Genomic DNA, 16,404 nt, shown 5'->3' with positions numbered 1-16,404 from the left:
AGAGCTTTCAAAGAGTTAGGAACAGGCACAAGTCTATTTTTTACTGAGATGGGACAAGTTGGTGCTGAACCTGTGGCCTTCGTCTGGTATGATCCATTCTCGTTGGTACGGATGTGTTCATGACTGGTTTGTAGATGAGTGGTCCTACTTAAAAGCGAATTGATCACTTCGTTTGGGTGGAGATATATGTGACTTCTGCTAGCTATCGAGCTTGGATATGTTAGCTGGTTCCAAGAAGATGTGCAGGACTGGCACCTACGAGAATGTTGATTGTCTCACTCGAGCTTTGGTTCTTGGAAATAACAAATCGCTTCCTCGGTGTGATATGCTCGAGTTGAATGCTCAGGGGTTGAAATGTGTTTGGAGGATTGGTGGTCTCCGAGAGCAGATGCGAATAACTCTGAAGTATCCAATAAAGGGAGATTGTATCTGTGGAACTGAAAAATATTGTCACTACTCTAGCTTATTGGTACATCATAATAACTACCAATATCGACTATTTAGAACAGAGATTTTCAAATTCTGTTATAAGATCGAGAAGATATATAGCACAGTTGTAGTGAATAAAGTATTTGCGAATAAGGACCAATACTGCTGGCATCTTTTATCATATTTATTAATAGATTGATCCGCTTCAGACCTAGGAGACGAAAGAAAAGAACAGGAACAAGACAAAAGGCGGTTCTAATTCTAAATTGGTTTAGTATAGATATAGACGACTCAAACGCACTGACAGGAGAAAATTTTTCAGAATTAGACAAATTGGAGGACATCGCGCTTTTTGAGACACACATGCACAAAACTTTATCGTCCTCCTAAAGATCAGTGCTTAATTGGCAGATAGTCGCCATTTCGTACGATTTTGCAAAGTTTGCCTCGCGGGACGGACCGATATCCACCCAGGCACAGGTTGCAGTCGTTAAAAAAACTAAATTCGATAAATGTAAAATAGCGAATTTTCAGCTTTTCAGGAAGGAATTTTTCATCAAAGTGCAGTTTTGGAAATTTTAGTTGCAAAGGAGGGGTCTGTCAACATTGCAAAATGGCAAATGCTGCCTCTTATCAGGAAAGAGTATTTAATTAAGTAAAAGCCAATCAATAGGCCGTTGAAAATTGACAATTTCTGACATTTCAATTGCGCAAGAGAGTCTTAGTATCAAAATGATTTTTTTTACTTGTCATGAAAATTCTTTTAATGAGAAAATAACCATTTACATGAAAAAATCGCAAAAAATGACAATTTTGATATTGTTGTCCCAGAATCGAACAATGTTTCTTACCAAACTGTATATGACCGCATACTGTTCGAAAGGTCTAGTTTTCTTCGTTTAAAAAATGTTACAAAACCGAAAATCGGCTGAAAATGACAACGTAGCAAATTTTGTTGTGGCAAAGGTCCCAAAAAAAATGTTTTTTTGCTTCAAAGTTTCGTGTGTACATTATTTTGTATCGCATTTGCTATCCTAGTTCATTTTAAAAATTTTAAATCGCTGTAGCCCAGTGTAAACTACAAAAAGTTAACAAACTCTAAATAGTTGAAACATTTTACCATTTTAACTATTGCTTTTCAACGGACAATAACTTCTTTTAACGAATAAAAAACTTACATTTTTCCTAAAAAAAACCTTTTCGAAAAATTAAAAAACTTCTACTGGGCACATTGGCAGCCTTTGTGCATTTAAAATGTCCAACAGTATTCATTGTTAAATACGATAACCAAATAGCTGTTAATAAAAAAATTCAGATTTTTTTTACACGGTTTCTCAAAATGACACGGATTTTTTTACACGGTTTCTCGAAATAACACGGATGTTAATAACCTTTCCAACAAGCCCCTCGTTCGCTGCAATCACTGCTTCATCTACTCGATGCGGCGAGGCGTAGGTATGCCGGAGCAAGTCGGCGCGTCGACGAAGACCGGATAATAAATAGACAAAGCTAATTGTAAACTAATTGTAAACAAACGACTAACGTTTCAAGCTTGTTGACGTTCGGAGGAGGAGCGTTTCGTATCCTTGATAGCAAACAGTGGACTAGCAACGTAACGCGGAAAGAATCTTTTTCGAAAAAAGTCCAATTAAACATATCAGGGATTGACGACAAGAAGGAATATTTCTTACAAAACGTTAGAACGGTGGAGAATCTTGGGCTACCAACTCAAAGTTTGGACTATCAAAATATCTCACAGCGATTTACGTTCTTGCGTGATCTTCCGGTTCAGAGCTATAGTAGGGCATCACCGGGAATCTTAATCGGGATCGACAACGCACGACTGAAACTACCTATAAAAAAACGAGACCGGAGAGATACGGAACCTGTAGCCATAAAAACGCGACTGGGATGGACTATATTTGGGGGACAACGTGAATCGGGTGAATTTCATCGAATCATGGTTCATGTATGCAACTGTTCTGAGGACCAAAATCTTCATGATCTGGTGAAAGATTATTTTGCCCTGGACAATGTTGGCACTGGAAGCCTGATTGTACCGGAGTCGGCTGAAGATCGACGAGCGCGTATGATTCTACAGCATACTACAAAACGGACAGATTCTGGCAGATTTGAAACGGGGTTGCTTTGGAAGGCCGATGATGTCGAATTTCCAAATAGTTATCCGATGGCCCTACGACGGCTAAAATGTTTAGAGCGCCGACTGCAGGCAGAACCAGAACTACAAAAAGCAATTGCCGAACAAATTACCGAATATCTGGAACGCGGATACGCTCATAAAGCAACCACTAAAGAGCTATCTGAGACGAACCCTAAAAAGGTGTGGTATTTGCCGTTGGGTGTAGTTCATAACCCTCATAAGGCGAATAAAATTCGTGTTGTCTGGGATGCCGCGGCCAAGGTCGGAGGAATATCTCTCAACTCCGCTCTATTGAAAGGACCGGACTTACTAACGCCTCTTTTATCGGTTCTATGTCGTTTTCGACAGAAAAAGTTTGCCATATCGGGTGATATTCGGCAGATGTTCCATCAGCTGCTAGTTCGAGAAGAAGATCGTCAATTTCAAAGGTTCCTGTGGCGAGCTGACACGGCATCCGCTCCAGACATCTACGTTATGGATGTGGCCACGTTTGGTGCAACATGTTCCCCGTGCTCTGCACAGTATGTGAAAAATTTAAATGCGATGGAGTTCACCGACCGTTATCCTGACGCAGCGTCAGCTATTATTAACAACACATACGTCGACGACTATTTGGATAGCAGAGACACCGTTGAAGAAGTAATTAGCCTGGCGTGCGACATTCGTTCAATACATAGTGAAGCTGGCTTTGAAATCCGGAATTGGCAGTCAAACTCTCAGCAGGTTCTCACACGGGTCGGGGGAGAAACCTCTGATGTTATAAAAAGCTTCACGGTCGAGAAGGCTTCAGTGGCTGAGCGAGTCCTACACGGAAAACCCCGCAATCACAAAAAATGAATATTGCAATTTTTGATTTTTGTCTTGACTGTTTCAACTAAAAATTGTTAATTCAACTAACTGTCCTGTTGATTTTCGCATCATCAATTGGCTGAAAAAATTAGTTGTTTTTGAAAGCTGTCAGTTTTCAGAAAATAAAGACAGCAAAAAGGAAACAAAAATTTGCAAATTTTATTTAACCATTTCTTTAGTTGAAAAGGATACGTCAGTTTTCTCGCTATGTTCATTTTGTAAAATTTTTGAGGCTAACATAAAAGAGCTTGATTTTGATGTTTAGATTAATAAACCAGTTATAATACTTAGAAGTGCCTAACTAATTTAGTGATATATATGTGAATTTATGGAAGTATTTTTATATAATACATCAGGTAGACAACAAATTGCATGATTCGACTGATGTTCGAACGTGAGCAAATCTTCTGGAACCAGGTGTGTATGTTTCATGTGTTTTTACAAATCATCCATCCAAACAAGATATGTAATGTTTTTTGAAAATTCGTCATGATCCCATGGTTAGAAAGAAGTCCGAAAATAATGGAGATCCAATATGGCAATGTAAAATGAGTGATCCGACTAGAACAAATCTTAAGCATTATTCGGTCGATCTGGCTATCACCATCACTAAGATACATTCTCATGAAATTCCTTCGTGCTATACTGCCGTTCTATGCATATTTGTCCCATGTATATAGGGAATCCCATAGAACATGGGACAAATATGCTTATAACAACTATTGGTAGTACTCTCCAAGATTCTGATAAGGGGCTCATGAGGTAATCACTGAATAATAAAGCCCCAGCCAAGAAGATTTCATTGTAACAGTAAGATACTACATTGTTATCCTATCTGCCAAATATAAGCTGCGATGTTCGTTGACATAAGTCACGTTCGAAACGGAATTTACAACCAAGTCTTTATGACTACCTGGAGGTATCACATTTTTTTAAGCGTATAGTGATGTCAGTGTGATTTTACCAACTATCCATTAAATTATCACAGCTGTAGTGCAATTATGTATACCGCATATACTGATTACAAATATGGGTTCAATTGAAACTGACATAGCACCTTCCCAATGGTTTATTGTTTTCATCACACCGAAACATGATAGTGAATAGATCAAAATTTAACGCGCGTTTCAAAGTTGAATACATTTGAATCTAATAAAATTGAAGAATAGTGTAAAGAACACTATCAGTGTTATTTAATAAAAGAAAGTAACATGGGTAACCTAACGTAATATCGTGAGATGGATTGGAGAAATTTACATCCTTCTCCCACTGTATGAATGATAAATCGATTCCTTGGACATGAATGTTGGTGTAAGAATTTACTTATTCTCCAATAAATGTGCATGTTTTGAATTAAAGGTAATCTCAACCTTTCATTTTTTTAGTTTCTACCCACTAAAAGCACATAGGAATTAAATTCTTTGTTATATTGTCATAAGGTTTAACCAAAGATGCTTCCGGAAAAACATGGCCATAAAGTAATTTATACCTACAATAAAAACTACAGTTAGAAAAGCATCGCCGAATATTGAAACTGATTTTTCTCCATTTGAGTACATTGCGACTTAGGCCCTAATGAAAGATCTGTGTCGAAAAGTCTAATAAATCTAGGCAAACATGTGAAAAAGGCTTAAATGCAAATGAAAGACTGTTTACTTTCTCTTTTGATTCCTATTGCGGCATCCCAAAACTTTATAACATTTTTTCAATACATACCGAAAGAATTTTATGTCGTTTAGGATATTAAGCATTATCCCTTTGGGTAGAAGGCGAACACAATTATCAACATCCAAATATTCAGATGGCAACGTGTGATCGTTGTACGAATAGGTACCGATTCAAAATCGAGGCCTAGAATATAATTGGGCAGTTCTTCGATACTAGCATGAGCTTGTTTCCACTAGAATTGATGTTCGCCGCCGGAGATCGAATGGTGGTCGCTATCATTGTGCTAGAAGTAGATGGTGCGCGATGTGTTATTTTGGACTGAGTGCCGAATGCTGTATTTGTGGAACTGAGCATAGCAGTACCGTTGTTTCGTCGATCATGTCGGGTGATTGCGCGAGTTCCACCTGCAAGATCCGTCGTTGATAAGGCTGCTCCGCGTTCAGGCATTAGGGAAGAGCGATTTGGGGTGTTTTGTTCAAAGAAATTCTCAGTGTTCATAGGATACTGATACGGATTGAAACACTACGTCCAGCCTTGTCGCGATCGCCTCTCCGTCAAATTTAAAACATTTGTCCCACCATTGCACGATCTCTGCCCGGGTTCTGTCGACAAACGCCTAAATATTCTCCCGTAGCATTGCCTCGCAAAGGCTCACTTCGGTAAGAAGTTTGTCATATGTTGTCTGTGTATAACCGTTATATTTTCCAATTTTTTTCACAACCGAAGGACGAACCGAACTACAGATTCGGTAGTTCACGCATTCGGTTTTCACGCATGCACTCCAAACTACGAATCAAATTGATTTGAACTATGTGCAGAGGCATTTCCGGTTCGATATCTAACTCCTCGTTTTCCCGCAGCAAATGTTTTAGATTGAGTGGCTCTTATCGGAGATTTTCGATTGTTTCCAAAATTTTCCTCTGCGGTTTTTGCTTTCGCAACTTTTAATGCGTTTCTGAAATTGATTCAACAAACGGTCGCCCAATGTAATTAAAATTTTCTCTGATATCAGAGGAACAGTTTTATTGAGAAAAATAGCTGATAATGTTATTCTTCTTTTCAGGGCAATGCACTTTCCTCACTTGTTTAGCTTTTGACCAGAGACGATGTTTTAAATATAAAGACACGCGGAGAGAAAAATAGTAAATCTGGCTACACGGCTTACCAAATTATTTTGTCTGCTAGTTTTGGCGACGAGGAATTTTATGTAAACAGCAAGTGACTTGCAATTTCAATTAGGTTTTACACCTACCGACAACACCCAGCAAAATGAGCCGGATGAACTTCGTTTGACAATTCTCGGTGGTTTGTTTACATGGGAGTTATGTAAGTTCGAATGTAACAGATGAGCATCCGTTGCACTCGCACTCACGCAATTGACAAAGTAAACAAACCACCGAGAATTGTCAAACATGAACTTCATTCATCATGAGTTCATTCGTGTCGTCATCATGTAGAATTCAATGAATGCATTGACGAATTCCTTTTTTTAAATATTCCGCAAAATACTCAATCATGCAACTTGGAAACACATTCATTTAAGTTTAAGATGCTTAAGTCATTTAAGTCTACACGTTTCTCATTGTACTAGAAAGGATATATCGAGAATACAGTTGATAGGTAATGCCGCACGATTGTCTACTTTGCTGGTACCATTCAAAATGAACAATAGTTGATAAATTTATAATTTTCAGATTTTGCATCTCCTAACTATATAAAATGAGGGACTATAGACAGTCGATCAATGCCTATAGGTATACGTAATTTCTAATGTGTTTACATTTACTCGTATTTTATTTGTATCCTAAAAGTTATTCAGTATGTTTATATATAAAGTTTACACTCTACTTACGTAAACATAATGATATGCATTTCTTTTTATTTCAATCTCAATACTCCCCACGCATTACTTTCTAAGTCCGCCATATTTGTAGACATTGCTCGTTTGGAACCGTTGTTTTGGGTTCGAGTGAACCCAGTCAAAAAGGGCAAGTTGCTGGCTAACGGGGGGCTATTTGCCAACTCGGATGCGCTAATTGCCCTTCAATTTGCCAGCAAATTGCTGGCAATTAGGGGGCTATTTCAAATGCAACATTTGGGCGATTTGCCGCCGTCATTTTTTTGCCGCCCAACCCGCCCTTAAATCGCTCCCAAATCGCCCACGGAACGCGCCATTTAATCGCCCTTAATTGCCTAATATGAAAATTAAACATAATACTTATTTTCGGATTCACTATCTACTCACATATACTTACCAGTAATCTAGGTAATCACCACCAACTTATAGGAAGAATCAAAGGTTAAATGGGTATTGCACACCAAAACTTGTCACAATCTGACGTTCATTAAGACTTTATGTCAGAGATCTTGTTCTACTATACTTACACACGATTCCACAATTTTCTACATTCGTTGGCTAAATGAAGTGCACTAGACAAACAAAATACAAGTGAGAACACACCAATTGGTCAAAAAACAATTTTAAGCTTAAACCAAACATGAACCGCCATGTTTGAAAAACGCAAAAAACAACCAAGTCCATTTCAGCCGCCAGAAAATTTGTCTAAGTATTGGAATTGCCTTTAAATCGCATTCGCAAATTGCATTTGTTCCTAGGGGCAATTAGCACAGGCGAGTTGAGTTAAACGTCAAACTTTTTAAATCGCCTGACCATGTTCGTCCGCATTTTTTTTGACAGGGAAACTTTTGGCTTCAGTCTTCGCGCATCTCCAGATAAGCATCATCTCTGCTTTAACCGGTGCGACAGGGATGCCGGGTCATATTTCTTGAAATCTGTGCGCAGCAGTCTAGACTATTTAAAAATCTGTTTTAAAGAAAACGTACAAATCTCGACAAACATATGATTACGGCTTAAAAGCCAACTGTCAAAATACTTTTTAAAAAGAAATTCTGTACAAACCGTTACTCACCGATCACAGATGTTGTTAGTAAACAAAAGAAAAAAGTTTTCTCTTTCATTAACTGCTATGAACTGTGTTTAGCCAGTATCGGCTTGTTTGGAATTTCCTTTCAACGAGAATTTTGACAGTTGGCTTTTAAGCAACAATCATATGTTTGTCGTAAACTTTGTTTCAAAACAAAAAGTGGCGACTTTTTTTGTTTTTCCTCGAGCCCAAAATTGAGCGCGAGGTCAAAAATTGAGAAATCTGTGCTATATAACTATGCATTATAACAAAAAACTAAGCAAATCTGTGGATTAAAACAGAAAACTAAGCAAATCTGTGGATTAAAACAGAAAACTGTTTGCAGTTTTAACAGAAAACTCTTTGCAGTTTTAACAATCTGTGCAGCGATGCCACATGTTTTTTTGAAATGTCTGTAGAAGAATAACTAAAATGTCTGTAAAAATCTGTAGATGGTTGTGTAAATCCTAGTTTCATTAAAATTTTACTTTAAAAATAGATTGAAAGTAGAATTCTATTGTGAAGGAATCACTCGTATTCGAAAACAGTTATTCTAGTGCAATTTTAATAAACACTATTACCCTTTTAAAAGTCCGTAGATCTCTGGCTACGTCTGTAGGAGACATCAAAAGTCTGTAAAATACAGACATGTCTGTAAATCTGGCATCGCTGAATCTGTGAAACATATATTAATCATTGTACTTGGCATCACTGCTGAGCGTGTACATTGCATTTCATTTTCTACTGTTCCTCCTTGTCAACCTAACGCAGTATCCCAGTAAAGTTCAACCGGAAAGGAATTGGAATTCTGGCTGGTTCCAGTTCGTATACGGGCTCCAGTGACACAACCGATTCTAACTAGAATCGGTTGTGTCACGAACCGGAATACGAACTAGAACCAGCCAGAATTCCGGTTCATTTCCGGCTGAGCTTAACTGGACTAAGTTCAACCGAAATGGTGCCCAGTAAGTTCAACCGGGAAATGAGCCGGAATGCTGACTGGTTCTAGTTAGTATTCTGGCTCCAATGACACAACCGATTCTAATTAGAAGCGGATTTATCACTGGAGCCGGAATAGTAAACAAAACCAGGCAGAATTCCGGCAGTACTTTGGTGGGTGGTTTATCCCTAAGAGGGTTATTCCACTTGTATTGAAAATAAGTACTTTTCTGCGCATTTAATGGGCATTTTGATTTATCAGTGTAAATTTGAAGCAATTCAATTGCAGGGATGCCAGCGGCACAGATTATTCTGTGTTTCACAGGTTTTTGAAGTGCTGAACAGATTTTTAAAACTGCACAGATTTCCAGTCTTCTGTTGTAATGCACAGACTACCACAGATTTCGCAATTTTGTACTCTCGTGCAAAGCTAAAAAAGATCGCTTCTTCTTGCTTTGAGACATAGTTTACGTTTTTCTGAGGCACAAATTATCACAAATGATGGCGCAGATTTCAAGAAATACCTGGCATCTCTGTAAAATTGTTTACTTTTTATATTTTCTTGTGTAAATGTATGTAATGTAAATATGATGTGTACGAATATTAAAATATTCCGTTATTATTGGCATTGCGTACCACTAAATAGTTTAAAGCATAGCGTGGACATAATAATACGACTGGTAAGTGGTTATTTGTCAAATGGTAATATTGCAAGTGGGTCTCTGCAGAATATTTATATTTATATTTTAGGCATACGATAAATAACTTCCTTCAAAGATAACACATACGAAAAAGTGTCAAATGTTGAATTCTTGTTGGACGGTATTCGAACAATTTTTTTAATTTCTCAGTGCAAATATACATCATAAATTTTGATTTCAGAATATCCCAAATCTTCGAAACTAAATGATGACGGTTTCGTAACAACTTTATTCGCATCATTTTTTGGTCACGTGATTGGAGATTTGCAGATTAATTTAAAGAAAGTTGTTCCTGTATTTGCTTCTCTGTTGCTTCACAGTCAAGAGAACAACACGAACAAATCTGTTATAATCTTTCCATTCCAAACATCCAAAGTGTAACTTGGTCTACATTTTGCATAACTCTTTTATAAGTTATTCAATGTTACATCTGATATTGCTGAATTTTAGCGGAATATACTCTGCTTAGAGCAAGCAATTGAATAAGAACTCCCGCTAACTTGCCAGGCCAAGTTCGCTTTCTGCGATCACACATATTATTTCGAACATATTGCGACCATCAATGAATTGCGGTACTGTTGAATATTTCTGATATGTACTATCGACGAAAATAATTGCGTTAACATGCTGACTTTAGGTATTTTTGTCAAAACGTAAAAAAATCAACTGATACATTATATTTTTCAGCGACAACAAGGTATGAATCCTAATCGTAAACGTATTGTCTAATATGACATTTATAGTTATTACCAATAATCTATCTACAAATATGTTTTTTAACTTATTGTTTTATTTTCCAGACTATAGCAAGTTGTGTACCGATTGCAATATCAAGATCATACATTTCTTCGAACAACACCGGCTAAGACATATGAAGAATTTATTTTCTCATTACAACACAGTAAAATAATCACAAAGCGATAGTATTACGCTAGCTATAACCTTCATGTCAGACATCTCCGATTTTTTTGAAGTTTTCTCACATGTTAACAAATGTTAGACATTAGAATAGGACATTAGTCTCCATCAGTAAATTGATCTGTATATTCTATCATTGCATAAATAATTGTTCCATGCAAATAGAGAATCTAGTGGAACATGGAACCATAATTCGTATAGAAAGTCAATGCTATATATTTTTTTTATAAAATAGAATTAATGTAAACGTATTGGCGCTGAACAGTGTTAATATTTATATTTCCTAGTGATACAACGCGTTTGGATAAATCAAGCCATTGATATGATAGCAATAAATTTCTTTGAAGATAATTTGGCTTTTTATTACTGGGTAACAAATCCTCCTTTTAATTAACAAAATCGTTAGCTGTTACAACTGGTTGGGATATTTTTCAATAATACAATTGATTGAAACAACCATCTTGGTTTTTAGTTTCAACACGCACCAATCTTGAAATCAACAATTATATTAGTTGTTACAACTGGTTGGGAATTATTCCAATATTACAATTGACTGAAACAACCATCTCGGTTTTCAGATTCAACTCGCACCAATCTTGAAATCGACAATTATATTAGTTGTTACAGCTATTTGATGAGCTGATTCGGATGGTGTGTGTCTTTGCTAACTGACAGCATCACATTTTCAACTAGATGATTTAGTTGTTTCAGCAACTGTTTTGTTCATTCAAAAACAAAAATGAAAGTTTAGAAAAATCAACAATCGTTTAGCTGTACCAAATTTCAACCAATCGATTTCAGAAATTCGACTAATATATTAGTTGCTATGCGATCGGGAGCGTTTCCGTGTAGGGATGATGTGGATTCCAAATGAGGACGTGTTTGTGTTCACCGCGCAATTTCGAGCAGACCTTCGTCCGCTTCTGATTGGTGATAATATTCCCACCAAACGTCAGGTACTTCAAGTTGTGATGAGCCTGTTTGATCCGCTCGGGATCATTGCTAACTTTACAATCCACGGGAAAATCCTCATTCAAGACTTGTGGAGGTCTGGAATCGAGTGGGATGATCCCATAAGAGACGCTGACTTCGCTAGCTGGAGGCGTTGGGTTAGAATGACACAAGATTTGGATCGTGTGAAGATTCCCAGATGCTACTTTCCGGAATACGATCCGCGTAGCTACCAATCTTTACAACTACATGTGTTTGTAGATGCGAGCGAGCTGGCATATTGTTGTGTTGCATATTTTCGGATCGTCGATGGTAACGGTTCTGGAAGGTGTTCTTTGGTAGCATCTAAAGCTAAAGTAACTCCATTACGACCGCAGACTATCCCAAAAAATGAACTAAACGCCGCCGTGATGGGTGTACGTCTTTTCAAGACAATAGCAGATGCCCACAATCTTCCAATTCAGAAACGGTTTATCTGGACCGATTCGACCACTGTACTGTCCTGGCTCAGAGCGGACCCACGAAAGTACCGTCCTTACGTAGCATTCAGGATTGCAGAAATACTCGACGAAACCAAATTCGACGAGTGGCAATGGGTTCCAACCCGTATGAACATCGCGGACGAGGCAACGAAATGGGGTGGTGGGCCAAGTTTCGACCCCGGCAGCAGATGGTTTTGCGGACCGGACTTCCTACTTCTTCCAGAGTCAGAATGGCCAACGAGTAAATTCAATTTAGAAGAACCGACCGAGGAGCTACGGGTTGCCCAAGTGCACCGAGAAGTTCAGATTCAAACACTTGTCACCTTTTCTGATTTCTCTCGCTTGGAAGGCCTATTGAAAAGATTGGCCTATATTCATCATTTCGTGAACAAATGTCGATTGCATAAACCAAAGTCAGTGCAAACCCGCAATGTGATGCTGAATCGGGAAGATTATGTGGCGGCGGAGCGAAGCTTGTGGAGGATGGTTCAGGCTGAAGCGTATCCTGATGAAATAACAATACTAAAATTAAATGCAAATTTACCGTTAAAGCAGCATAGGCAATTGGCGAATTCTAGTGCTCTGAAACGTTTGTCACCATTTCTAGATGAAGATAGTATTCTCCGACTGGAAAGTAGGATCGATCCAAAAGCCGCATTCTATAGTTTCGACTTCCGCAATCCGGTGATTTTACCCCGACAGAGTTATGTGACGGAACTACTCATCCTTCGCATACATCAGCGCTACGGTCATGCCAACAAGGAGACGGTGTTGAATGAGATCAAGCAGAAATTTTACGTGTCAAAGTTGAGATCATTGATTAGTAGCGTGGTAAAAAAATGCATGTGGTGTCGCGTTTATCGAGCCAGACCTGACGAACCAAGAATGGCCCCTCTCCCTCAGGTCAGAGTGTGCCCCTATGTACGTCCATTCACCTTCACTGGTGTAGACTATTTTGGACCGCTGATAGTAAAGAAAGGAAGAACCAACGTCAAACGGTGGGTGGCATTGTTTACCTGCCTCACGGTACGTGCCGTTCATTTGGAGGTGGTGCATTCGTTGTCTGCAGAGTCGTGTAAAATGGCACTACGTCGATTCATTAATAGGAGAGGAAACCCTCAGCAGATATTCAGTGACAACGGTACAAACTTTCGTGGCGCAGCGAGGGAGCTAGCCGAGGAAATTAAAATCATTAACCGCAAATTAGCGGACACATTCACCAACGCGGAAACAGAATGGCACTTCAATCCACCATCCGCCCCCCATATGGGCGGCGTATGGGAACGAAAGGTTCGATCCGTCAAAGAGGCGTTCAAAACGCTATCACATCCCGACAAGCTGGATGATGAAGGACTCACCACACTTTTTACTGAAATAGAGATGATCGTTAACTCCCACCCTTTGACGTTTGTACCATTGGAAACACCGGAGCAAGAAGTTTTAACGCCGAACAAATTTCTACTTATGAGCTCGACGGGGGACAACAATCCAAGTAGAGTTCCAATGCAGCAAACAACTACTCTGCGAAGTAATTGGAAATTGATGCAATATCTACTAAACCAATTTTGGTCACGATGGATCCAGGCTTACCTTCCAACCATTGCTAGGCGAACAAAATGGTTTTCGAACACAAAACCGTTACAGATCGGTGATCTTGTAATCGTGGTCGACGAATCAGTAAGAAACGGATGGATACGTGGCCGCGTGATTAAGGCATACCAGGGACCCGATGGTCAGGTGCGTAAAGTGGATGTTCAAACGAATACGGGTATTCTTCAACGACCAGCGATCAAGGTGGCTCTCTTGGACGTGCTCGAAGATAGTAAGGCCAACCAATGATAGGCATTACGGGTCGGGGTGTTAATAACCTTTCCAACAAGCCCCTCGTTCGCTGCAATCACTGCTTCATCTACTCGATGCGGCGAGGCGTAGGTATGCCGGAGCAAGTCGGCGCGTCGACGAAGACCGGATAATAAATAGACAAAGCTAATTGTAAACAAACGAAACAGAGAGGAATCATCTGGACCACATTGTGCGATAGGTTATCTTTAGTATAATTGTTAAGATATATCGGTAAATCAAATACCACTAATCTCAAATTGAGCAAAGGTCGATTGTGGTACGAGCTACCTTAATATGTCGCAGAGGTTTGCTATGTAGAGAGCAGGTTTGAAGTAAATTTACGACACCAAGTTTATGCTCGTGTAGCATCATGATTAAATGCTTCTCTTATTGTTATTTAGTTACTTATCATCTGAAAATCATCTCCAAGAGTGCAATTGTCTACTTGAAGACATCGAGAAGAAACTAATTGTATGTTAGTATGACTTAACTGAAATGTACCATTGAATTAAATAAATTTGATTTCAGTTCGAGTCTCGCCAAAAACGGACTGCGAAAACTTCTACACGGATTTTTTTACACGGTTTTTTTTTGCACGGAACGCATCCCCCGTGCAAAAAAAGAATTTGGTGTATTGTTCTTGATGAAGAAATGCGAATAACTTATAAAGAGGTCGTAATAAAACAGAATAATTGGGTTGTTAAAACAAAATTTAAAATATCTCGAGAACCACTACATTTTGGAATTTTTTGTTTGAGCATGAAATGGCGTTTCATGCTATTCAAAAAGAAAATTGTATTTTTGAGTGCAAATACTATGAATTATGAAAATACACTCAGGTTTTTTTACGCGGGGGATACATGCCGCGTAAATGAAAATCGCGTAAATGAAAACCGCGTAAATTTCAAAATCCGCGTAAATGAAAACCGCGTAAATTTCAAAATCCGCGTAAATGAAAACCGCGTACATTTCAAAATCCGCGTAAATGAAGACCACTTAAATTTAAGAATCCGCGTTAAAGGGAACCTCGTTGATGAATACCGCGTAAATTCCAAAATCCGCGTAAATGAAAACCGCGTAAATTTCAAAATCCGCATAAGTGAAAACCGCGTAAATGTCAAAATCCGCGTAAAAAAAACCGCGTTAAAAAATATCGCGCAAAAAAACGCGTAAAAAACTTGAGTGTATGTCAAAAGTTGTTGTTAGGAAAACTATTTTATTGAAAGTTTCTCCATGATCCAAATGCACTGAAAAAGTTTCTTTTACATTTTTGAAACAATAAACATTAAATTGTTGACATTTTAAAATTGGGAAATACGAATACCTTTTAAAAAGGGCATAATTACACAAATTTATTTTTTTAGTGGGGGCAAAACTTCAAATATCTCGACAACTACCAACAGGCTGGTGGGATTGACGGTATTCATCATCAAGCCACAATAGATTTAATAGAGTTATCTAAATATAAGGACCTTCGCTCTTTTTAGTTTCTATTTGCGCCAAGTTCTACTACTAGAGGTTAATTAGTTCTCATGTTAACAATTCACCAATCATTCTGACTAACCAGGATTTGATTTATATAAAAAGCCCGCTTCAAGATGTTGATTACATTACGTCTCGATAGTGGTGTATCGAGGAGGCTGGGAGGGCTGATGTGAGCCTTTTTTCTGTTCTACACTTTTCCTCTCCTTACCAGCTCACAACCAACAATCAACCAATAACAAATAGATACTTGAGAAAGGATGTGCTATGTGAGGTGGTTGGCTATTCAATTATTAGTAATGTTTGAAGTACTAATGTGTATTTGCCGTCAAGTAGAACGAAGCAGGGTGGACTAATGTTTTCCCTGGTAAGTGCACCGAGGCGTACTCCGGGATCGTTTACGGCGAGTAGACTCCGATCTCTTACGGTGTGAAAACTCCGGATTTTTTCGATTAAAAGTGGGGATTCCACAGTTGGTAGAAAAAATGCGTAGTTATTTTCAGGAACGTGCAATCGGCGGGAATTTGCGGTAAGTTTGCGGTAAATTTGCTCTTGGTCAGGCTGCCGTCACAATACTGTTGCGTAGAATCGTAGGATCGTAGCCAGGAATTAATTAATAAATATTTGTTTGGTACAGATGACATGAGATGAACGACCAACGGATTGAAAATTGGATGAAATCTTCTAAAAATATTCTAGAAACTGAAAACCCTACAAATAGTGCTAGAACGACTATGATATGTCGCCGCAATAACTATTTTAAATGTGAACAGATGGATTTGAATGTTTCGTCAGTAACTGACACCAACTTGCTGACAGTTAGACGATGTATTCAAACTAACACTAAAACTACGCCAGTTAGACACTGAATCCAAACGGAACGTTGTGTGTGTGTGAACACCTAAAGCAACTGGCAGGTACCTATTGTTTTATTCGGTTAGCCAGGCCCCGAAACCCTGGGTCGCTGACGAGTAAAGGGAAACTGTCTTTTGACATGAGTCCTATGATATTTTTTCGCATAATTGCATAATCATTTTTGTAGCTCGCCATATCGATCT

General features: G+C 38.5%; 1 protein-coding gene across 1 annotated transcript; it reads left to right on the top strand.

Annotated features, from left to right (window-relative positions):
• Positions 1–11,446: 11,446 nt before the first annotated feature.
• Positions 11,447–14,581, top strand: LOC131696047 (uncharacterized). Its single transcript, XM_058984571.1, has 2 exons — positions 11,447–14,196; positions 14,266–14,581. The coding sequence occupies exon 1, from the start codon at positions 11,447–11,449 to the stop codon at positions 13,859–13,861; it is 2,415 nt and encodes an 804-aa protein (XP_058840554.1). The 3' UTR covers positions 13,862–14,196; positions 14,266–14,581.
• The last annotated feature ends 1,823 nt before the right edge of the window (positions 14,582–16,404 follow it).

The sequence above is a fragment of the Topomyia yanbarensis genome, unplaced genomic scaffold (assembly GCF_030247195.1).
Source record: "Topomyia yanbarensis strain Yona2022 unplaced genomic scaffold, ASM3024719v1 HiC_scaffold_65, whole genome shotgun sequence".
Lineage (NCBI taxonomy): Eukaryota > Metazoa > Arthropoda > Insecta > Diptera > Culicidae > Topomyia > Topomyia yanbarensis.
Note: the sequence above shows the minus strand (reverse complement) of the source record. Positions and strands in the feature narration are given on the sequence as shown.